General features: G+C 34.9%; 1 protein-coding gene across 1 annotated transcript in view; it reads right to left on the reverse strand.

The window, feature by feature from the left end:
- LOC106883134 (ral GTPase-activating protein subunit alpha-1) overlaps positions 1–23,612 on the reverse strand; it is a 289,144-nt gene that overhangs the window by 192,497 nt on the left and 73,035 nt on the right. Inside the window, 6 exon segments of the mRNA XM_089359945.1 lie at positions 2,312–2,383; positions 6,600–6,767; positions 12,150–12,287; positions 18,074–18,160; positions 21,309–21,429; positions 23,345–23,467. Of these exon segments, the coding sequence (XP_089216071.1) occupies positions 2,312–2,383; positions 6,600–6,767; positions 12,150–12,287; positions 18,074–18,160; positions 21,309–21,429; positions 23,345–23,467 (709 nt within the window).

Consider the following 23,612-nt stretch of genomic DNA (forward strand, 5'->3'; position numbering starts at 1 on the left):
AAACATGCCTTTCTCAAGAATATTTCAGTTATTCTTCATGATGGCAATATTAATTAAAGCATAGCATTGCAGCAATATGTCTCTCGACTGAATAAGCAGTGGTTGAATTGCAAAGCAGTCTGGTATCTAACAATTTTGCATTGAAATTTAACTATAATTGATTTGAAATATTATCTTACAGAGTCAATAAAATAATCACCAACAGCAGACATAGAAAAGTATTTATAAACATACAATCAGTTGAATGTATTCACATAGTTTATAAGCCTTGCTTGGCCTGTTCAAACCATTCAGTAAACGTTTTAGGAGTAACTTTGACAGATGCCTAACTTTGATGGATGTCTGCAACCTGAGTAAACATCAATATGGATCAACTGTGAAAGAAAGGTAGGCAACCACTGAAATATTTCTTGATATCACACAAACATTGAAAACTACTGTCAGTTTCCAAGATATAATGACCAAGTTTATGTTGGAATGGTCTGAAGTATGCTTTTATAACTCAGGGTAAAAAGAGTGTGTGGCACTCTGCATAAAAGAAATACTCAAAAGTTTTTTCCAAATCAAACAAAAATGGCTGGACATCAGACACTAATTAGATTGTCAAGACAATAACAATTCCCTCTCGTTTCCAGAAATCCATTTTTGCAGGGTGTAACTTGCAGATTAATGAGATGTATCACATGTACTTTGAACTTTTGAATACTAGAATAATGAATCATCAGTTTCAGTCTTTCAATAGTTTCAGCCATTCTTGGGCACCACTATCAAAACCAAAGAACACTCATGAAGCAAGAAACCAAATCCTATTCCCAGACAGATGTAACATGATTATTATTATACTAGTTATGAATGTCATGTCAAAATATTCTGCAATTTACATCTCCTACACAAGTATTCCTCTTAATATGTATTAAAAAAATAGATGTTCAGTTAAGTAGTAAAATTTATATAATCAACTATGTCCACCTCTCCCCATGTTTTGGCAAAGTATACAAATAAAGTGATCAATATTGATACCCTGCAACAAGATTTAATCAATAGACACTGGGAAAAGATATAAGGCAAGAAAATAAATTTGTCAGAGGAAAAAAGTTATACAAAATATTTTAAAATATAGTGAAATTAAGAATTATAAACAGGCTATAGATATTGCTAGGTTAATAATTCAATACATGCATCAAATACAGGAGGGTTAAAATCACAATGCACTACTGAAAGAGAGAGGAAGATCAATATGCCAAACACTACAGGGAGGTAGAACCCAGCAAAATTACAGATAAATGGAAGGAAAAAACTTGCTAAATTATTAACACATGCAGAATGGTAAAATTATGGAAGCTTCAGGCAAATGTTAGGAAAGGTAAAACATTATAACACTACAAAATAATCAAATTTATAAAGACAATGAAAGGTAAACACCAAAAAGTTAACTGTTAGTTACTATGATCAAAATCACACAATACTACAAATAGCAATAACATCATCATCTGACTGAAGCAGTAAACGGCTGCAACCTTCCACAATTAATTGTGGTCAAATGGTTGGGAGACTACTTCTGGCCATTGATGGGATTTTAATCTTTAGACAGAATTTAAACTCAGAATGCAAGGTGCTGGAACAGATGCATGGCATTTTGTCCAACACAAACAATTCCACAAATCCGCTGATTTGGATTGGTGTTCCATTTATCAATCTCAAAAGGTTACAAAGAAGAGTAAACTTCAGTGAGATTTGAACTCAGAGCGCAAAGACCAAAGAAAAATTACTGTAAAGGCACTTTAGCCAATGCTCCAACAATTCTACCAAATTGCCAACAGTAACATTGTCGTAGTAATAATAATAATCCTTTCTAATATAGGCACAAAGCCTGAAATTTTGGGGGAAAGGTAAAGTCGATCACATCGACCTCAGTACTCAACTGGTACTTAACTAATCAACCCCAAAAGGATGAAAGGCAAAGTCAACCTTGGTGGAATTTGAACTCAGAACATAAAGACGGACGAAATGCTTAGCAGCATTTCGTCCGGCATGCTAATGATTCTGCCAGAATAATAATAATTATAAACCATATCTGGTTTGACATGAAGTTGAAACACAATTATGGCAACCAACCAGACAAATTAATACTCAGAATTATACTGTAAAAATTATCATTAAAATCAAAAATAACAATACAAAAAAGCATGCCTCAAAAATATACTCATTTGGGTTAGGTCAGTAACCATGCAAATGTGATTGGGTTCAGTGAATAACTAATTAATTATCAAACAAGACACAAATGCAGAACAAGCAAAAGCCATATTCTCACCTGCAGCAGCAGTGTGAAAGTCTTCATTATCTGTGATACTAATTTCTTTCTGATCAGATTGGCAACTGGCACCTGATAAGCAAGACAAATATCCATCTTCTCAACAACCATGCAAGAGTGTAGCCACATTGTAACACACACACACACACACACACACACACACACACACACACACACACACACACACACACACACACACACACGCACACGCACACGCACACACACGCACACAAAATAAAAAAAGAAGACCAATATAACATAACCAAATCACACAAAAAGCCATTTGCAAAAATTAACAACCCTCAGAAAAAGAAACAGCAACTGAGTTGGAATTGGGTGAATATTTTATACTCCCCATTTCCTAGTGAACTAAGAAATAGGGTTACTAATTTAAATAATTGCACATTAATTATTAAAAGATGGTCATGACAATGAAGGTGAGTAAAAGAGTAATGCAAATGAAAATTGCATTACTTTCTGACGACCCGTCATAATTTTGACCATTCATCTCTGAGGTTAATCATAATAAACCTTCAGCTGAGTTTGGTAAAGGGCCAAAACAACAGCGGCAGTAGCAGTATCTGACCGATTAATATAACTATGCATGTATCATATTTGATTTTAGAGTTTTCTGCTGTTCTATTACTTCAGTGTTCATGCCATAGAAACAATGAGTTAGTGAGTGGAGGTGGGGTATCTCTGATATTTGTTAGTGCAAAACTGCAAGTAATGGAACAGTAGTCAACTCTAACAATAAAAAGAAATTTAATATACAACATAGATTATTCTTACTACTTTTGAACCACTATTTGAAAACAAAATACCTATATGTACTCATGCAAGTGTGCTCCTTTTAAAGTAACTTTACTCATGATAAAAAAAAAAAAAAGCTGCCAAGTTATATGGTGTACAAATTATCCTGTAACAATGTGCAACAAAAAGTGCTTAAGTAAGATGATGTAACCATGTGTGATAAGTGCATAGTAAATACTTAAAAGGTATAGTGAGTAGCACTACTTGAGAGACAGAATTTATAACACAAAATGTTGCAAGTGATCAAAGTTTGTGCAACGAATTCTGTGTAAGAATATACCTTTAGTTTTACTCATAAAATAATTTCTGAGTTATAACCTCCACAGAAAGAGTGTGAGTGTATGAGTGTGTTTGCGTGTACCACTATGCAACTGTTTGACCTTCCTGAAACAATAGCCAAATTTGCTTTGATTCATATCTGACCATTTTAACAAAAGGCACACACACATTGGTATAGTAAGCTTATATTGTATATAAGTTTACAATAGCAATGTGTCTTTCCTTTGATAAAATGGTCAGGTGTGATTTCAAGCAGATTTGGTGGCTGTTTCAAGAATAAAAGACAGATGGCCACAGCTGGAAAACTACTGATCATAGGACTGTTTGATGACACTGACAGAAAGTTTTAACTGTAACAAGAGCAGTGAAAATCATTTAATGGCCTTCAATCCATAATTGCTCATGCTATTAGCTACTCTAGTGCATGTTGCACAACTGAAGTGCAGTAAATATGTTAATCCTAGTTTAACAAGGGACTCAATATATCATTCATAATTAGTTTATTGACCTGTACAGAAATGAAAGGCAAAGTCTCAATATGATTTGAACTTAGAATGTCATTACACAAAACTTAAATGCTGTTAGACATTGATCTCCATGCACAAACAATTTTATCACTCCCACATCCCACTTTCTTTTGTTATCTAGTTGTATAACAATTCTGGCTCTACTCATCAATTCAATCATCTTTAAAGAATTATTGTAAATATTACAACTGTCAAATTTATTATCACCGGCTGCACATAGAATTATACTTCTATATTTCATCCCAGCTACATAAATTATGATATGCAGCCACATCTTTGATAATATAGCTGCCTTACCCCAGTTGACGAAATATCACTTAGAAGACTGTACACCTATTCTTTCTTCCCATCATTGTAGCTGATAAACTTTTCTACTTGGTTTCACGTATGTAATACGTCAAGTTATCTATGTAACACTTTACAACCCTATCTCTCAGATCCAAGTTCAAATGTTATTATCAGCAGGTATATTCTCAACACAAGTATATACTGTAAAATATTGAGAACATCAGTATATTACTGGAATATTTTATATATATTATGAACCTTTATGTACACACGTACACATGAAAACAATACAAGCAACTAGAAGTGTTTTACTTCTTTTTGTTTTAATCTAAACATGATACCTTGAATTATAAGAGAAAAAGGTAGAGGAAGAGCAAATAATAATTTCCTAAAGGGGCATGAAATCTCAGAAATAATAGATTAAGTTGATGCCTTCCCAAGGACATAAAATTTTAAACTGAAACAGTCCCAACAGAGCCCTTAAAACATGTTACAAAGTGTTCCCCACCACCACTGAAATCATTTCATAAGATTAGAGAAATCTTTTATTTCCAACTACTTCCATTCCATCAAATACCAATTACTGAATATTATATGAACTTTAAAAAAATTTAAAGATAACAGTAGTAAATTATACAAATATAGACACAGCAATTGATAGAAGCCTAACAAAATATACCATTACATAACAAAAAAAATACACCAAATACATGTCTTCCATCTGCCAAATAAATGTGAAAAAAAGCATTGAAGCCTCTATTTACATTCATACACAGAACTGTGTTAGAATGACAAAGCAAAAGTAGTAAACAGCTTTAAAATGCAGTAAAAAAGGCAATAAACAAAAGGCAGAAAAAGAAAAAAAAAACAGATTTTCAATGGTGTGTATTATTAGATATTTTATCACTAGTTTGAACACACAGGTTGTCAATTTTATACGTACTGATTCTTTTAGCAAGCAAATTATTTATTGAGTAGATTAATTAAAAGCAAGAAAATTTAGACTAATAAAGAGCCTCAGGTAAAGGCTTGATCAAATTGCAACTCTTGAATACTTGATACACATTAACTGTTGTATTTAAAATATTTCAACTGATGGTAAAATAAACAGCACATATATATGTAAAAAGTTCAGTTCATAGCCATGCCATCTTAAATGAAAATGGTATCTGAAACTATATGTTTAGCCCACCAACGAAACATATAGGCATTAGCAATGCACAAGAGTACATATGCAAACAAACATTTAGTTAGTTTGTTTGTTTTTAAAAGTGTCGAATGTGTATTGTATCATACAGATAAGAAAGCAATATTCCAAACACAGTATAGCTATGAAAACAGCAGAAAGATTGGGTATTATTACCTTTATAAGACGGAAACAAGTTATCAACAGACAGCCACGGAACAGTCCCATGGCTGTCTGTTGACAACTTTTCTCTGTCTTATAAGGGTGTTAACACCTAATCTTTCTGCTGTTTTCACAGATATACTGCATTTGAAATATTGCTTTCTTATCTGTTATAATACAATACTGAGTGTTATTTGAATTTTTTTTTTTAAACTGTGTATAGGTTTACTCAACACTACTAGCTCTAGTAGGATTTGAACTCATGAATTTTTCAAAGCGGTGAAAGACAAATTGTCAAACCTTACAAAGATATGAAATCAAAATAGTAACATGTTCAACTGTTATAAACTTTTTATTCTAATTGAGTTCCAATGCACGAAACTCATTACCTTAAGTATGAAGACAACTGGGTCAGCTCTAGTATGCTGCTGACATTTCTTAACACTGAAGAATTTGGAAAACAACATTAGTCCCAGAAAGATATGCAACTCAGTGCATAGAGAACAAAAAAGAAATGAAAGACTATAAAGGTACTTTACAATTTCTGTCAAATCACTACCCTTCCGTCATGCTAATGATAAGTACATCGTTATACATAGAAAATATAACCTAGATTTGTTGGAAGAGATAACACAGAGAATGATTTATGTTCAAACTTTTCTCAACATCATTACATTAGTGATACAAGATGATAGTTATAATACTAAAGAGGATTTTTAACACTGACAAAAGGCTACAAATTCACAGAAGTGATTCCATAGACAGCTCCATGGACACCTTGTGTAATAGTGGGACTTTACCAACCCCAGAGGGATGAAAAACAAAGTCAACCTCCATCAGAACAGGGAAACTAATGAAACACTGAAGCATTATTCAGGTATTCCTGTTTCTGTCAATCTATTACCTACTTAGTAATTACAGAAAATTGAAAAATCAAAGCCATTTCGTTTCCTTTTTTTTTTTTTTCTTTTTTGCCCCCGAGAGGAAGCATAATAAAAGAAGCAGGCACAAAAAAAAACAAATAAAACCATACCTTTTAACCTTTCAGCCAGTTCCCGAGGATCGGCTAAATTGCCTTCACTGCTGCTTCTGATCATTGAGTCAGAAGCAACAGAGGCAGTGCGCGAGTGGCAAGGAGAGGGCTCTCCGCTCAGCGAACGCTGCTTATGTAGCTCGGTCCGGCTTTTTAGTCCTCCTGCGCCTGTCAAGGGGTAGAGAGATATGGGGAATTGCAAACAACACCAGGGATGAAGAAGAAAGGGTCTGTGACTTGAAGTTAAAAGACAGAGCAGATCATAAATTCATTAAAGAATATTGTATAATGCATGTATCTGTGTGTATGTATGCATGTTTGTATGCTATATTGGTTTCTATTTTTCAGTTCTGACATCATGCTCTTTAAAAGATTACAAATTAGCTTTTGGTTTTTTGTAAGCTTTGTGTAAGTGCATGCACACATTCTCTTAAACATGATATATCAAAGGTTTCTTTGATTTACAAATATCACAAGAGAATTTGAGTATAAGAAATCACATTCAATATGCAATCACTTCATTGCTCCTGTTTATTTTTCTCACTATTTTTTCTAGAAAATTTATATAACTCCCTTGGTACAATTGCTTAGCTTATGTTTTTATCTTTATAATGGGGAAATTCGGAAATTTTGGCTCGCTTGCCTTCATCAGACAGTGATTTACTTTTTTTCTCTTTCGGTTTATATAGTTTTTGGCAGGTTTCTTTTTGGGTAGGTAGAGAGCTATGTGAATGATAATTAGGTGTGGTGAAGGTAGGCACAAGAACTTGTGCAGGAAAAGGAAGAATAAAGGAGGATCAGAGCAAAGTGTTTGACTGAACTCTAAACAAAAACAAAATTCTCACATCAAACCAAAATAAATCATAATACAACCCACACCCTACAAACAAACTTTCTTCCCACACTCATCAATCCCTCTTCCTACACAACTAACTCTCCCTGCCTACTTACACCACACCTAATTATCATTTGCATAGCTCCATCTAACCAAACACAGTCTGCCAAAGACTATATAAAGCCACAAAACACTCAAGTAAATCACAGCCTGATGAAGGTAAGCAAGACAAAACTTGAGAGTTACTATCAAACATCTCCTTGTAAAAGTTTAGAGAAGGAAAGAGATGCAGTGAGAGAGAGACAGACAGACTTACAGAGACAGACAGACAGACTTACAGAGACAGACAGACAGACTTACAGAGACAGACAGACAGACTTACAGAGACAGACAGACAGACTTACAGAGACAGACAGACAGACTTACAGAGACAGACAGACAGACTTACAGAGACAGACAGACAGACTTACAGAGACAGACAGACAGACTTACAGAGACAGACAGACAGACTTACAGAGACAGACAGACAGACTTACAGAGACAGACAGACAGACTTACAGAGACAGACTTACAGAGACAGACAGACAGAGACAGACAGACAGACAGACAGACAGAGACAGCCAGACAGACAGACAGACAGAGACAGACAAGCAGAGACAGACAGACACAAACAGATTGACAAAGACTGACAGACAGAGACAGACTGACAGACAGACAGAGACAGACTGACAGACAGAGACAGACTGACAGACAGAGACAGACTGACAGACAGAGACAGACTGACAGACAGAGACAGACTGACAGGTAGAGGCAGACTGACAGACAGAGACAGACAGACATCTTTGTTGGGCTCTTTTTCCTTTCTGGAAGCTTTCAAATAAATAATCAAATAATTGCATTTTGTTTACTTTTTACAAAAAGTAAACTATTTTATGTACAAGTCTTTACAGCTGGAACAAAGTCACTCAACGTACTAAAATTAGTAAGTCTAAATTCCCTATAACCACATGCATAACACACACATGGGATCTTTTTTAAAACAGGGGCCACATTTTTCATTAATGTTTTACGTAGTGTTTTTGGTACGGAAAGACTTTCAAACTTCGTATACTTATCTATTTTGTGTTATAGAACAGAAAAATATTTTTGTATTCGAATTTATTTCATGTAAAAAATTGTCTTATTTCGATAATTTCAACCAATCACTGACGTCCATTCAGTCGATATACATTAAGTGCCAACTACATAAACAAACGATTCTTCGTTTTATTTGCTTTTTTCATTTTAAATTTGCTTTAACCCTAACCCTAGGGTTAGGGTTAGAGTTAGGGTTAGGGTTAGGGTTAGGATTAATTGTTTCAGAATCGTTTGTTTATGTAGTCGGCACTTAATGTATATCGGCTGAATGGACGTCAGTGATTGGTTGAAATTACAGAAATACGACAACTTTAACATGGAATAATTTATGGATTTCTTTTTTTTTAAAGAAGACTAAGAGAAAAAGATGTTTTATATGACACATTCTACCAGTGTTCCAAGTTTCAAAGTGTTTCGTTAATGAAAAATGTGGCCCCCGTTTTAAAAAAGATCCCACACATGCACACATGGACAGACAGAAAAATAGAGATGTAGAGAGAGAATGAGAAAAAGTTGGAAAAACTTGTATTTTGGTTTATTTTTCATAAAAACAAAAATGTCTCTACATATGTCTGTATCTTTACAGCTAGAACATGATCAGTTGGCCTACAAGAAATATCTAAATACCCTGAATAACTGCCATGCCTCTTCCTATCATTGTATCTAGACATTTCCATTGACTCCAGACTTGAGGAAATATTTACTCTCATTAGGGCTCCAAAGATTAAATAAGTTTTAAAAACACACTTGACTACATAAGTACATGTAATGCAGGAGTGGGAGAGGGGTTACTTGACTGGATCATATTTTATTGTCCCCAATTGGTAAAGTCAATCTTCAACAAGATTTGAATTCAGAACATAAAAAATACTCTAAACAGTTTATTGGCACTCTACAGTTCTGCCATTCCTTAAAATTATAGTCTAACTTCATACATAACCTGATTTTATGGACATTTTACAATATCTTTTTTTTTTTTTTGCCAAAATGACAGAAAATCTAACATTAAAATAACCTTCAATGAGTTAAGGTGAATTAATACAAGTCCATTAAATTAACAATACTTTCAAAGAACATGCCAGTAGCACGAGGCGAGGGACAAGATGGTGATGCATGATCTTTGTATGTCGGGTTTCATGGAGGCGATAACAAATGACTGACACCTCTGACAATATGATGTGCTTGAGAAGACTCGTCAAGCCAAGTGAAATCATAGTCATGGTTATTACCAGTGCCATATAAATGGTACCCATGAGATCGTAGTCGCGGCTGTTGCCAATGTAGAAACCATGCCAAATCAGACTGGAACCTGGTGCAGCTTTATCGCTTACCAGTCCCAGCCAAACTGTTTAATCCATGCCAGTATGGAAAGTGGGTGTTAAATAATAATGATAATAATAATAATGATAATAATAATGATGATGATGATGATGCTGATGATGATGATGCTGATGATGATGATGCTGATGATGATGATGCTGATGATGATGATGATGATGATGATGATGATGATGATGCTGATGCTGATGATGCTGATGACGATGATGACGATGATGACGATGACGACGATGACGACGATGATGATGACGCTGATGATGACGACGACGATGCTGATGACGATGCTGATGATGATGATGATGATGATGATGATGGCGATGGCGATGGCGATGACGATGACGATGATGATGATGATTAATGTCAAATTAGGATATTTACTACAATTACTACTGTTGTTAATAGGGTTGACATAAATCATAGAGATTTGAAAGACAGAAATGATTTGCATTTATCTTCTCATGTTTTTAAATTTAACTCCTAATCTGATTCAGCTTATCTTCCAAACTACTTCAATTAAAAAAAAGTAGCAGAAATATCTAAAGTTAGGAGAGACTTATACTCAGTCCAATTACCATAATTGTTTTTGTTTTGAATCCATTGTGCTTCAGTCATTAGTACTAATTATTATCAAAAGCCAAGTGACAGCAAGGGTTATAACTATAGTGGTAGACAGTGTTCTTAAGATCAAGTATAAGATACTATTGAGAAGTTAAGCGGAGATAGAGAAAGAATGAAGAGGAGAAAGCATTAAGATATTATGAACACAGAAACACAGATTGAGATATAAAAGTGTTATATATATTATGTATGTGCACACGTGTGTGCATAGTGGCATGAGAAAGAAGGCACATGCACAAATTTGAAAACAATTTCCAGTGGGCAGAAGAAGCAAGAGCTCTGTAAGTGAGTAATAATAAAAAAATTTTATAAAAAAAAAAACAATAACACCAATAACCAACTGCTTTGTGTTAAAACTGAACAGGGGAAGGAGCAGTATAGGGAGAAAATCTAATATAGAAATATCAATTAGTCAATAGATAAAAAAAGGGTTTTTTTCTAAAATAAAAATAATTATAAAATAAATAATTACAAATGTTTATGCTTATATTTTAAAAATTCAACCATGATCCAAGTTCTGTCTTCACATGTCCACAGAATCCATTCAAATTTATATCTGATAGATATCAGCATGAATATGTAGCATAGATCTACTGTTATAGTTTCCAGAATGTAAATATATATATACAATTATACACACACACATCAAATTATACACACTTCTTTACATGTACAAATTGAACAGTTTGATGTTTTCATATGTTAAAATCAAACATCCATACCCATCTATACTATCCAACAATTTTCTGGAATTTTCCCATAGTATTTTTAGTCACTTTAAGAAGTTCAAAATCGTTTCTATCTTGAATTAACTTTTACCAATTAATCATGTACTCTTGATTATATTCCCCAATTCCCATATTTGGCACGCATATCTCCAACAGTGTTGTCACCACTTTCTAACCTTAACACATACACAGTTACCTTCCCTTCCACTGGCTGCTCTGACCAGTGTTACCCACACTAAAGATGCCAAAACCCCATGACCGGCTCAAAACTCTTTGGTCAGACAAACTGGTCAGCTAGTCTTATTGTTAGTGTAAATTACTCCCTGCTCCTTCTATGTTATCTATGCATGACCTCAGTGAAACACAAAAGTTTAGAAAATGTTCTTTTCATCCCCTCAAATGTTGATAGCCTATGCAATTACCTTCACATCTTTACCAATTCTCGCTGATCAACACAAACCCAAGCATTAACTTGAGAAATCTAACAAACTGTTTGCTCTCTTCTCTTAGCACGGTCATACTCATAGGGCCTTAGCAATTGGTCTCCAACAATGCACTGTAAAATTAGCAACCCTAACATAGTATTCAATAATACTAAGCACACTGTATAATAGTATTATACAGTGTGCATGAGTGCATTCATTTCATGCACATATACATGTTTGTAACAGACATTGAGTGTGCATGTGAAAGAATATACATTTATAACCTGCATTTATATACATAATCATGTATACTTGCAGAAACAACCATCTAGAAATCTATATATGCAAATATGTCAGCAGTTGTATAAATATTACACACACACACACACACACACACACACACACACAACACACGCATACATTAGAAAGCAATAGAAACTTTTGTCGACTAGATTCCAGTGATTTTTACCTTCACTCTTGAATTTGCCTCGATCAAATGGAGTTTCAGGGGTGCTTGAAGAAACAGAGGGGGCTCTGGGTAGCCCACTATCACTTGTGATACAAGCACGGGATACATTCTGTTCTGAAGATTTAGATCTGGAAGGACCTAAAAAAAAAATATTCAGTAAACATAATTAAAAGAGTAACAAAGATTGTGATGCTAAACTTTACTTCTTCAATAATAAGTGGATGATGAATAAAAACAATTCATAAGACAGTTAAATGCTTTCATGGAATAGCTTTTATAGTCATCTGCTAGCTTCACAAGTAAAGACTTACCAAAACCAGTCCTTGACATATACTATTTGCCATTACATCTGTAGTGACAGTCTTCTTTAATTATTCTTTCTACTACAGGTACAAGGTTTGAAATTTAAGGAGGGAGCTAGTCAATTGCGTCAACCCTAGGACTTGATTGGTACTTATTTTATCAACCCCCAAAGGATGAAAGGCGAAGACAAACTCAACAAAATTTGAACTCAGAACATAAAGAGCCAGAAAAAATGCTGCAAAGCATTTAGTCTGGCATGCAAATAATTCTGCCAGCTCACTGCCTTAGAGTCATCTTTAATTATTCCATTAGACTGAACTTATACTTGAATACCATCAAAAAATTTTTTTTAGTCAATGACATTTTTCTCCATAAACTTTTGAATCACTCAAACTAAACCCCATTACTTAACGATTTTAATTTTTGCTTTCTTTTTGGCTTCAACAAGAAAAGGCTATATCAGATGCTTCACAATCCTGTTTGACTGTTATAAATTCAAGTTATTTTGATTGGGAATATCTTGTCTTTCCAACTTCAGAAACTGATAAAATAAATTCCAACAAAATACTGTGATCAAATAAAAAAAATAGAAAAATCATTAATATAATGGAATACTCCCCGATTTTATCTTAAACTGTCTAGCACATTAAAACCTTCAATTTACACTAAAGCCTTCTCTGATTAATCAGATCTGTTACCAGTCTTCAAATCAAACTGTAATTTGACATTGCTTCAATCATAATCAATCATGGCTATCAAATGTTTTTAAATACAAACTGAACTAAAATTTCATGTTTCTTCAAATCAATTCTGCATTTCATTCACTGGGTATTTAGCCAACATAAGTAGAAGTCCTTCAGTAATTTATCGTCATTGTTTAACATCTGTTTTCCATGCTGGCATGAGTTGGATGAGTTGGATAGTGAGCCAGTGTACTGCACTGAGCTCCAAAGTTTGATTTAGCATGTTTCTTACAGCTGGATGCTCTTCCTAATTTACCTACTTTACAGAGTATACTGGGTGCTTTATTCATGACACTGGTACTAGTGAGGTCACCAAGTACTGGCAAGACAAGACCCCTCAACTGAGTGGGGTATAATAGTGAAGGAGGTGAAAGTATGCTGGAGGGACAGGAACAGGTGTCATGTTGAAGAGGAGATACATGGCTTCCTCAAATGATCTGGCAAGAAAAAGTAGCTATGATCTGGCAAGAAAAAGTAGCTATGATCTTACTTCGTAGTACTATTTAGTTAGTGTCTACTAAAATATTTCTACTACTATTAAACTTTGGAGGTGAAAAAACACAAGATCAGTGATATCTTTTACTGGTTTCAGTCATTAGACTGCAGCCATGCTGGGGCACTGCCTTGAATTTTTAGTCGAATGAATCGACCCCAGTATTTATTTGATAAGAAAGGTACTTATTTTATCAGTCTCTTTTGCTGAACCACTAAGTTACAGAGACATAAACACACCTACATCAGTTGTCAAGTGGGGGAGGGACAACAACTCACACACACACACACACACGAAGGGCTACTTTCAGTTTCCACCGACCAAATCCACTCACAAGGCTTGGGTTGGTCCGGGGCTATACTAGAAGATACTTGCCCAGTATGCCACGGAGTGGGACAGAACCCAGGACCATGTGGTTGGGAAGCAAGCTTCTTACCACACAGCCACAACTGATTATTTTACAAAATTATATTATAGACGTGAAAACTAAGTAACACTTGTTCAAAATACTCTTTTTCTTTTAATAGGATCTAAAAGATTTCTCTTTTGGTTTCTGTCCTTAAAAGGTAAGTCATCAAGATATTAAACTGCACTAAACTATATAAATAAAAATAAAGCAAACTACCCAATGTCTGAAAGAATCTAAAAAGTGCATAGTTTTCTTAATACATAACGCATGAAGACAGTGTCTTCACAACAGCTAATTTGGGGCTGAATTATTTCCAAAGAACATTTTGAAGAGTGTACCAATAAGATTACAATTGGTCCATCTGTAAAGTCTGTGGAAGAAAAAGATCATTTAATAATAACAAACATAATTCAAGATGCCAAAAGTAAGAAAAAGAATTAATAAAAAAAAAAGACATTCGATATGATAAAAACTGCATGATGTGTAACATTGTTTACCTCTGGGATAAAACCAAATTCTGGGTTATATAACAAGGAAAATGAGAAAGAGGAAAAGTTACTGGTTAATAATATTGATAATGTAACAATAATATAATTATAATATAATTATGAAAATATAATAGTAATAATAATAATCCTTTCTATTATAGGCACAAGGCCAGAAATTTGGGAGGAGGGGGTTAGTCGATTACATTGACCCCCAGTGCTTGACCCAAAAGGCTGAAATTAGTAAAGGAATATATATTTAATTTTTCCACACTGGCCCTGTATCTATCATTTATTCACTCACTAGGGATTTCTTAAACAATAACACATCTAAATGAATTCAAGCTTCACGAAAGGATTAAGTCACCTTTACTTATTGTTTAGCACCCAAATCAATCCTGATTGAACAGAGCTATGATTGAAAGCATTCTGGCCATGCCCTTCCTCTCTGTTTTCTATCCAGAGTTTATTTTGCTTTTGCTTCGTTTGTTTTTTTACAATAAGGTGTGATTCATGGGAATTTGGCAACTATTTCTAATAGATTGTGCAACACCAGACAGTAGCTCTCTTATTGGATCGTAGTCATTACAACACTTGATGAATATAATATTTATTTTATAAATATGTCTGGACTGGATGGCAAAGTTGATTTGGGTGACAAAATTTGAATGTCAGAAATAAAGATGCAAAACCTGTAATAGGCTTTCAATTGTAGTGTGTTACCAAAAAGCTTATCAGATGTATGTGTATGTGTGTGTCCAGTTGTATGGTTATTTTGTGGAGGTGGGGTGCAAAGCAATGCACCTGGTATGTGCCATAGCATAACTGAGTTCATAAACAAATGCAAGGTCTGTAGACTTAGCTTTGATTTCTAAACTACAAGCTACTTACTGTTTAAACTGATTTCAGAAATACATTCTCAAACATGGATACACAACAGAATGTTATGAAAGAAAAAAAGTTTTTAAATAAAAGTTTTTTAAAAGTTTGGGTTAGTAACAAGAAATTTCGTAATACATATTCAAAGAATATTTCTTATAGACTCTTGCATTATTTCCCATATGAATATCTCATTTTTTGCATATGGTATTCATAGAGACACATGCAACATAGCACTGTTGTAGTGTTCAGTCCACCCTGTCTTGTGACCCACAGCATGCTATTGGTTAGTAGAAAAGTTGCACTAAACAAAGCTGGTATAAATACCAAACACTACAAAATTGAAACTTCAAACTTGGTTATCAAAGGAAAATAGAAAAAGAAAAGGGAGAGATTATACATGAATCATGATTGGTGGTAGCCAGGAGTTTGAGGTAATTAAAAGGGATATAAAATTAGGAAGGTGGGGTGTGATGCAAGAGAATTATCAATGGTTAGTAGCAAAACTGGGGTAAACAGACATGGATCAGAAGAGATGGAATTAAGTAGTAAAAAGTTATATTAGAGAAAACTAATTCGAGTTTACTTTTTTCCAGCACTTTACTGGTTCACACCTACTTTTCCTTAATATGAACAGGATGGTTTTTTTTTTTAATCAAATGTTGGAGGTAACATTTTCATTGATTGGTAACTGCTCCACCACTAACCAATCAATAATGAAATAAGCACAAATAAATTTATTGGATTATTCAGTTCATTATTCAAACAGCAAACAAACAAAAACAAATGAATGATAATGAAAATAAGGATAATGTGTAAGTAACTTTCACATGTTTAATGAGAGCTGTCAGCATTTGCCATTGGACCAGGCAAAATGCCTTGACATTGAACCCACACAATAAACTTGATATGCATGCATACAACAGCCACAACAAAACTAGACATCTTTTCAATAGCACGTACAAACTCACCTATAATCAGAAACCCCTTAGGTATTATAATGGGTAACAGGTGAAATGAGTGATGAAAGATGAGAAAAATAGGTTGAGACTTCCTTCATTAGAATTTTTTTTTAAATAAAGAGTAAATGTTTAAAATTATTAAAATATTTTAAAAGAGAATTAAGGAATCTAGCCAGCAAGAAAAGCATTTATTTAATACATAAAATATAGCAAAGAGTTTTATCAACCTGCCTGAGGCTTGCTTTTATGGTACAAAACATTTTATTTCAAACAGTTTATATTTAAATCAAAGATTTCCATCATAAAATTATGTAAAATAAAAATGCTATTATTCCAACACTAACATAAAAATGGCAAAATTAGTTATTTTCTTGAATCACTCCAAATCCTTAATTAGCTGAACACGGTGGTGGGACGTTTCTTGAGAAATATAATCACAAAAGGGTTAAACTTAGAATTTTCTGCTTTGAGTGTCAAATGGAGTAGCTAAAATTCCAAACAGGCTTGATCACCAATCAGGCTCGTCAGGTTACTCAGGCATTTGTTCACCTGTCTGGAGCTCCTCAGTTACTGTCTAATACTAGGATTGCCCTTCAGACCAACTGAAAAAGGCCTTAAGACAATAAAAATTCTTTTAAGATTAGATTATAGAAATTTGGTACTTCTACATGTCTGTTTTGTTGAAAGACCCAACCAATTATAGTTGAGCTACAACATAGAGTGGTGAGCCTATAAACCCAAATACCACAGTAGATTTCAGGTATTTAATTTTAATTCTGGAGAAACAGAACATTTGAATTAACTTTTCAACAATTGGAACAAATCTGGAAATGTTTATCTCCTGAAAATCTCAGATGAATGCAATATTACTAAAAAATATGTTATGGTTTCTGTTCAATCAAAGAAACAACCAAGTATTTATAGCACAAGCTCAAGTGACAAAGTCAGCCAGAAGACACCTCAAACTTTCTTATATACAGCAAAGTATTTGCTCAGTTTTTATGGTGGGCTTTTTTTTTTTTCTCATCATGAAACAGACAAGATAGACAGAGCTAGAATGAGGACCATACAGAAAGAACAAACAGAACAATGACAACCAGATTGACAGGGCAAAGAGGACAGCCCGGTCAGCAAAACAAATAAGACAATAGCGTCATCAGAGCAAGGAAAATGACTTGATAGACAGCAATATATAATACTGATGACAAGCAACCCATAACTTATTTCAAATAATAAAAGGGATAATTAGTTGAAATTTCTGATGACTGCATATACACTGTATACATATTTCTACAGCTATACATTTGCGCGCACACACACAAACACAGACACACACGCACACATGTACACTGGTGTGTGGTCCTTCTCTCATTAACAACTAATTAAAGTTAAATCCAAACCAAACGCACACACACATTCCCTCTCATTCCTCCAAAACATATATCCCATATATATATATATGCATCCTGTATTACTGAAGAGGACCATTCACATAAGAGGAGGAAGAGGAAGAACAGCAGCAACTGGTAATATTGTTTAGCCGAGCACAAGTCATGAGTCGATTACTACTAGAGAGTTAGTCACTAATTTTACAAGTTTAGCACGGTCCTCGGGTTTGGTTCACAGGACTGGCTACAATCACAGGTTTACCTTCAGAAGTATTCGGAATGGGGTGGGTGGCTCTTTGAACTGGGGTTGTATTCAGATCATTCCACACACTGCAGGACATCATTGGGTCTGAAATGGTGTATTACATACATGACATTTTTTCACAGGGCAGACAACACAAATAGGGTCAGATGTCAAATCAGACAGAGGTGTGTGTCCCTCCAAAAGTGGCAAAAGAGAATGAAAAAATGAAAGATAGTCACAAACAACTGAGCAAAGGAAAATGTGTTACATGTGCATTTTTATGAGTGAGAAAGAGAGAGAGAGACAGAGAGAGAGACAGACAGAGAAGAGCAGGAGACAGAGAAGAGCAGGAGAAAGAGAAGAGTAGGAGACAGAGAAAGAGAGAAAGGGCACGAGACAGAAAGAAAAGAAAGAGAATCAGTTGAAAAAGGCTGAGGTATATCTAAATGTTCTGATTAACACCGTTAAGACTGATAGAACACATGAGTGTCTGAAATTCACCATTACAGTAGAGGGGATAAAAAAAACAGCAATATTTATTTGAAAGGAAATAACACACACAAAAGAAGACAAAGCTGCAATGTGTCATGACATTCTGTAAGGGGAGAATCAAAACCCAAAATTTTCCCCTTCGTTCCTTAGTCCTAATTCACAATTTAAACTAATAACTAAAATTAACTTGATTAGAAATAAATAGGGGAAGAGAAAGAGGGAAAGGAGAGAAAAGGAGAAAAAACACACAGAGAGAGAGAGAGAGAGAGAGAGAAAGTGAGTGAGTGAGTGAGTGAGTGAGTGAGTGAGTGAGTGAGTGAGTGAGTGAGTGAGTGAGTGAGTGAGTGAGTGAGTGAGTGAGTGAGTGAGTGAGTGAGTGAGTGAGTGAGTGAGTGAGTGAGTGAGTGAGTGAGTGAGTGAGTGAGTGAGTGAGTGAGTGAGTGAGTGAGTGAGTGAGTGAGTGAGTGAGTGAGTGAGTGAGTGAGTGAGTGAGTGAGTGAGTGAGTGAGTGAGTGAGTGAGTGAGTGAGTGAGTGAGTGAGTGAGTGAGTGAGTGAGTGAGTGAGTGAGTGAGTGAGTGAGTGAGTGAGTGAGTGAGTGAGTGAGTGAGTGAGTGAGTGAGTGAGTGAGTGAGTGAGTGAGTGAGTGAGTGAGTGAGTGAGTGAGTGAGTGAGTGAGTGAGTGAGTGAGTGAGTGAGTGAGTGAGTGAGTGAGTGAGTGAGTGAGTGAGTGAGTGAGTGAGTGAGTGAGTGAGTGAGTGAGTGAGTGAGTGAGTGAGTGAGTGAGTGAGTGAGTGAGTGAGTGAGTGAGTGAGTGAGTGAGTGAGTGAGTGAGTGAGTGAGTGAGTGAGTGAGTGAGTGAGTGAGTGAGTGAGTGAGTGAGTGAGTGAGTGAGTGAGTGAGTGAGTGAGTGAGTGAGTGAGTGAGTGAGTGAGTGAGTGAGTGAGTGAGTGAGTGAGTGAGTGAGTGAGTGAGTGAGTGAGTGAGTGAGTGAGTGAGTGAGTGAGTGAGTGAGTGAGTGAGTGAGTGAGTGAGTGAGTGAGTGAGTGTGAGTGTGTGTGTGTGTGTGTGTGTGTGTGTGTGTGTGTGTGTGTGTGTGTGTGTGTGTGTGTGTGTGTGTGTGTGTGTGTGTGTGTGTGTGTGTGTGTGTGTGTGTGTGTGTGTGTGTGTGTGTGTGTGTGTGTGTGTGTGTGTGTGTGTGTTTTTTTCTTTTTTTTTTTTCCCTGCATGCATGCAGAAAAACATTTCTTAAAAGAAATTTATCAGAAGTTAGCATTTATTTGGTGATTTACCGTGTGAAATATGATTTGCCAACAGAGTGATAGCAGTAGCCATATTTATAGCAAGTGAATATTATCAAAGTAAATAAACAAACAAAAAACAAAATCAAAGAAAAAACAAAAGCATTAAAACTGTAAAGGGCCAAATGGAAGAAAAAAAATAAAGTTAAGACAAGTAAATAAAAGCAAAATTAAGGATACGTGAAAACAAAACAAAAGCAATTATATGAAACTTAAGCAAAATTTTAAAATATTAAATTACTATCCCTTGCAGTGGAGGCACCTGGCTTAGTGGTTAGGGTGTTGGACTCCTAATTGTGGTTACAATATGTGGGCAGGGCAATGTGCTGTGTTCTTAAGCAAAACACTTCCTTTCACATCACTCCAGTCCACCCAGCTGGTAAAAATGAGTAATCCTGCGAGAGACCAGCATCATATTCAAGGAAGAATGTACATACATCCACATATATACTGCCAATCACTTCAGCAATGTAACTACACACATGCTGTTGGCAATTTTTTTTCCTTCTTTGAACTTTGCCCTTTCTCCTTTGTAACGAAAAGCTATGCGCAAAATGTCAAACTCTCTCTTTTCATCAAACGTCAAGCTAATACATTTCTTGTGCAAAGTTTTTCATCCTAAAGATTATTGGTGCAAAAAATGCAAAAATAGAGAGAAGATTTCTTCTGCTATATTATTCCTAAGAAGGAAATCAGTTTTACATGTCGGCCCCAACAATAGTATCTTAAGTATATTTGATAACTTCATTTAGTCATTGTTCTCTTTCAAATCAAAAATACAAAACAATGAAATGCTTGTTGACAAAGAGTTTGAAGTTAGAATCTTATTAAATAACTACAACATATTCATTACAACTAATGGATTGTTAACAAGTAGAGTATTCATTCCATAGAAGAGCTTGTGAAATTAGAACCTACTAAATAATTAAAACATATCCTATAACTAAGACCACAACATCAAAACAAAAGAAACCCTAACTATGACAAATATGGTAATTTATTGAATACAGTTTGTACCAACTCGTGTATAAAAAGTTAATCTCTTAAAAATTCAAGTTAATTGTGATTAAGGTAGTTTTGTGTTAATGGAAACTATAACATTAAATAAAATCTTGCAACACAATAATTCGGTAATGAAAGCATTATTGTATTGCAAAGAAAGCTATAAACTCGAATGCTAATAGAATATGGAAACATAGATAGATGTCTGAAGTATTATGTGCACACTATGCAAGTTATCAATTTAATCTATCATTATTTATCAGTACTTAAAATGGATAATAGGTGAAGAGATTCATGATTTGATTTACTTTGGATTAGCTTTATATTAAATTTAAAAAAAGGAAAACAAAAGAAAAAGGAAAACAAAAGAAAAAGGAAAACAAAAGAAAAAGGAAAACAAAAGAAAAAGGAAAACAAAAGAGAAAGAAATAGAAATAAAAGACAAAATTAAGAAATGTACCTTGAATCTTGCCCCGTCGCTTTTTCTCTTTCTGTTCAGTAAGTCTGTCCAAAGGTAAGTCATGCATATCAAGGTTATAAACCTGGCGTGCAAGCACGCGTGTTAGTGTGTTGATAGTTTTCTATTAAGGAAAACAGAATGAAACAAATACAATTACATAATATACACATAATGATAATAATACAAGTTTGGCTGAAATACAAACAACTATCACAGATTACTTTCTTTTTTCTTTCTTTCCTTACACTTGCCACCCTATAGACTATTGTTTTCATATACTTAATTCCTTAAATCACAGGCATCTCATAATCCAAAAGAAAGCCATCTAAATGTATAGTAAAATTCGCTTTCTGAAAACCTTCAGCTATCTCCGTCATGCTATATCCTCTACCATTTTTGTTAAAACTGCAAGTACATTTATCTCTTCTTTACAACTGACCAGTTACCCATAATCCTCATTAATCTAAACATACATGCAGCTTCTGATCCTAAACTACATTAAACAATATGAGGTGGTACCAAAAGGTTCCCAGACTTGTTATATTTAATTAAAAAAATAACTTATTTACATCATCTCTTTCAAAATAGTCACCTTGTGCAGCACTACACCAGTCTCAGCATTCCTGCCACTTTTGGAATCCAGCCTTGAAGTTGTTTTCCATAAATGAGTTGAGGACCTTCTGCGATTTGCTCTGGATCTCAATAACAATGTTAAAACAGTGACCTTTGAGCTGCATTTTCATCTTGGGGAAGAAATGAAAGTCTGCAGGTGCTAAATCTGGCAAATAGGGAAGGTGTGGAAGTGGTACCAGGTTATTTTTGGCAACAAACTCAAAAGTGAGGAGAGTTCAGTGACAGGGTACATTGTTGTTGTGAAGAATCCAATTTTTCACACTCCCCAGATCCGGTCACTTTCACAGAATGCCATCCCTCAAATGCTTCAAAACATCACTGGATTGTCCTCCAAAAATCCTCATGCACAAGCTGATGAATTTTCTCCACATTTCCAGAGGTGATGCTTGTGGCAGGTCTTCCAGATCACTCATTGTCTTCTAAAGACATTCTTCCACTTTCAAAGCACCTGTGCCACTAAAAACATTGCATACAACTCATTGCTTCATCACCATAAGCTTGCCAAAGCATGCTCAATGTCTCTATAACAGACTTCCAAAATTTAAAGCAAAATTTCACATTGGCTCTATGTTCCTGTCCATGACAAAATTGCAGACTACAGCATACACGTGATCACAAAAGCACAAATTTCGCAACTTGCAAAGTAAACACAGTAATACCACTTGGCACACTGCTTCATGAAGATCACTGCTAGCTCTCACTGCACACACAACCAGGAGCTACCATCTGTTGGCGTGCTACAGAACTAGTCCAGAAACTTTTTGATACCTCACGAGCATCACCACTCACAGGGTTAAATGATTCGACATTTGTCATCTTCATGAAAAAGATATAAACATTCCAACCTCCCTGTTTTTTTTTGTTTTTTAATCAGTGAAGACATTGCCCATGCCTTGTTACAGGAACTCCAAAACTGGTAGGAAAAAGTAGTTATCCTCAAATGCATGGATTGGATGGAATTTACTGAGGTGAATTTTCTATGGCTGGATGCCTTTCCAGTCACCAACATTCACCTGTTTCCAAGTAAGGGGATATTTTCCTCCATGACCAGTAATGTTTTCACAGAAGACTGGAAACAAGACAGTGACACTCACAACTATCACATGTCATGTCAAGGAGACTGTCACAACATACACGTGTATATATGATGGGCTTCTTTCAGTTTCCATCTACTAAATCCATTCATAGGTCTTTGGTTGGTTGGGACTTTCGTAGAAGACACTTGCCCAAGGTGCCATGCAATGGAACTGAACCCAAAATGTGATTGGGAAGCAAATTCTTACCACAAAGCCATTCCTGAACCTCATATGTAGAAAACAAAAAAAAGAAAGAAACATGATGCAGCCCCCTAATCTCTAAGAACAGAGTTTATTTAGATTTCAATAAATAAACTGATGACTTACCGACCATTCTTTGATGAGTTCATCCCAAGATGTCAGAGATGACAATACGTCGAGCAACTGGTGCCACAAGTCAGCTGATATATATACACTTAAATTTGCTTTGATCCATGTGACAATCAGTGTCTAAAGACAGATAGAAAAAAAATGTAAAGAAAAGAATGTGAAGAAAAAAATCACTATAAAAGATAGTTATTTTAATTTGTTAATTTAATAAATACCACCAAATAACCTGAGACTTGAAAGTTAATGAAATTCAGTAATATCTCCA

This window comes from Octopus bimaculoides, chromosome 11, assembly GCF_046866305.1.
Source record: "Octopus bimaculoides isolate indiv1 chromosome 11, ASM4686630v1, whole genome shotgun sequence".
In the NCBI taxonomy this organism is placed as follows: Eukaryota; Metazoa; Mollusca; class Cephalopoda; order Octopoda; family Octopodidae; genus Octopus; species Octopus bimaculoides.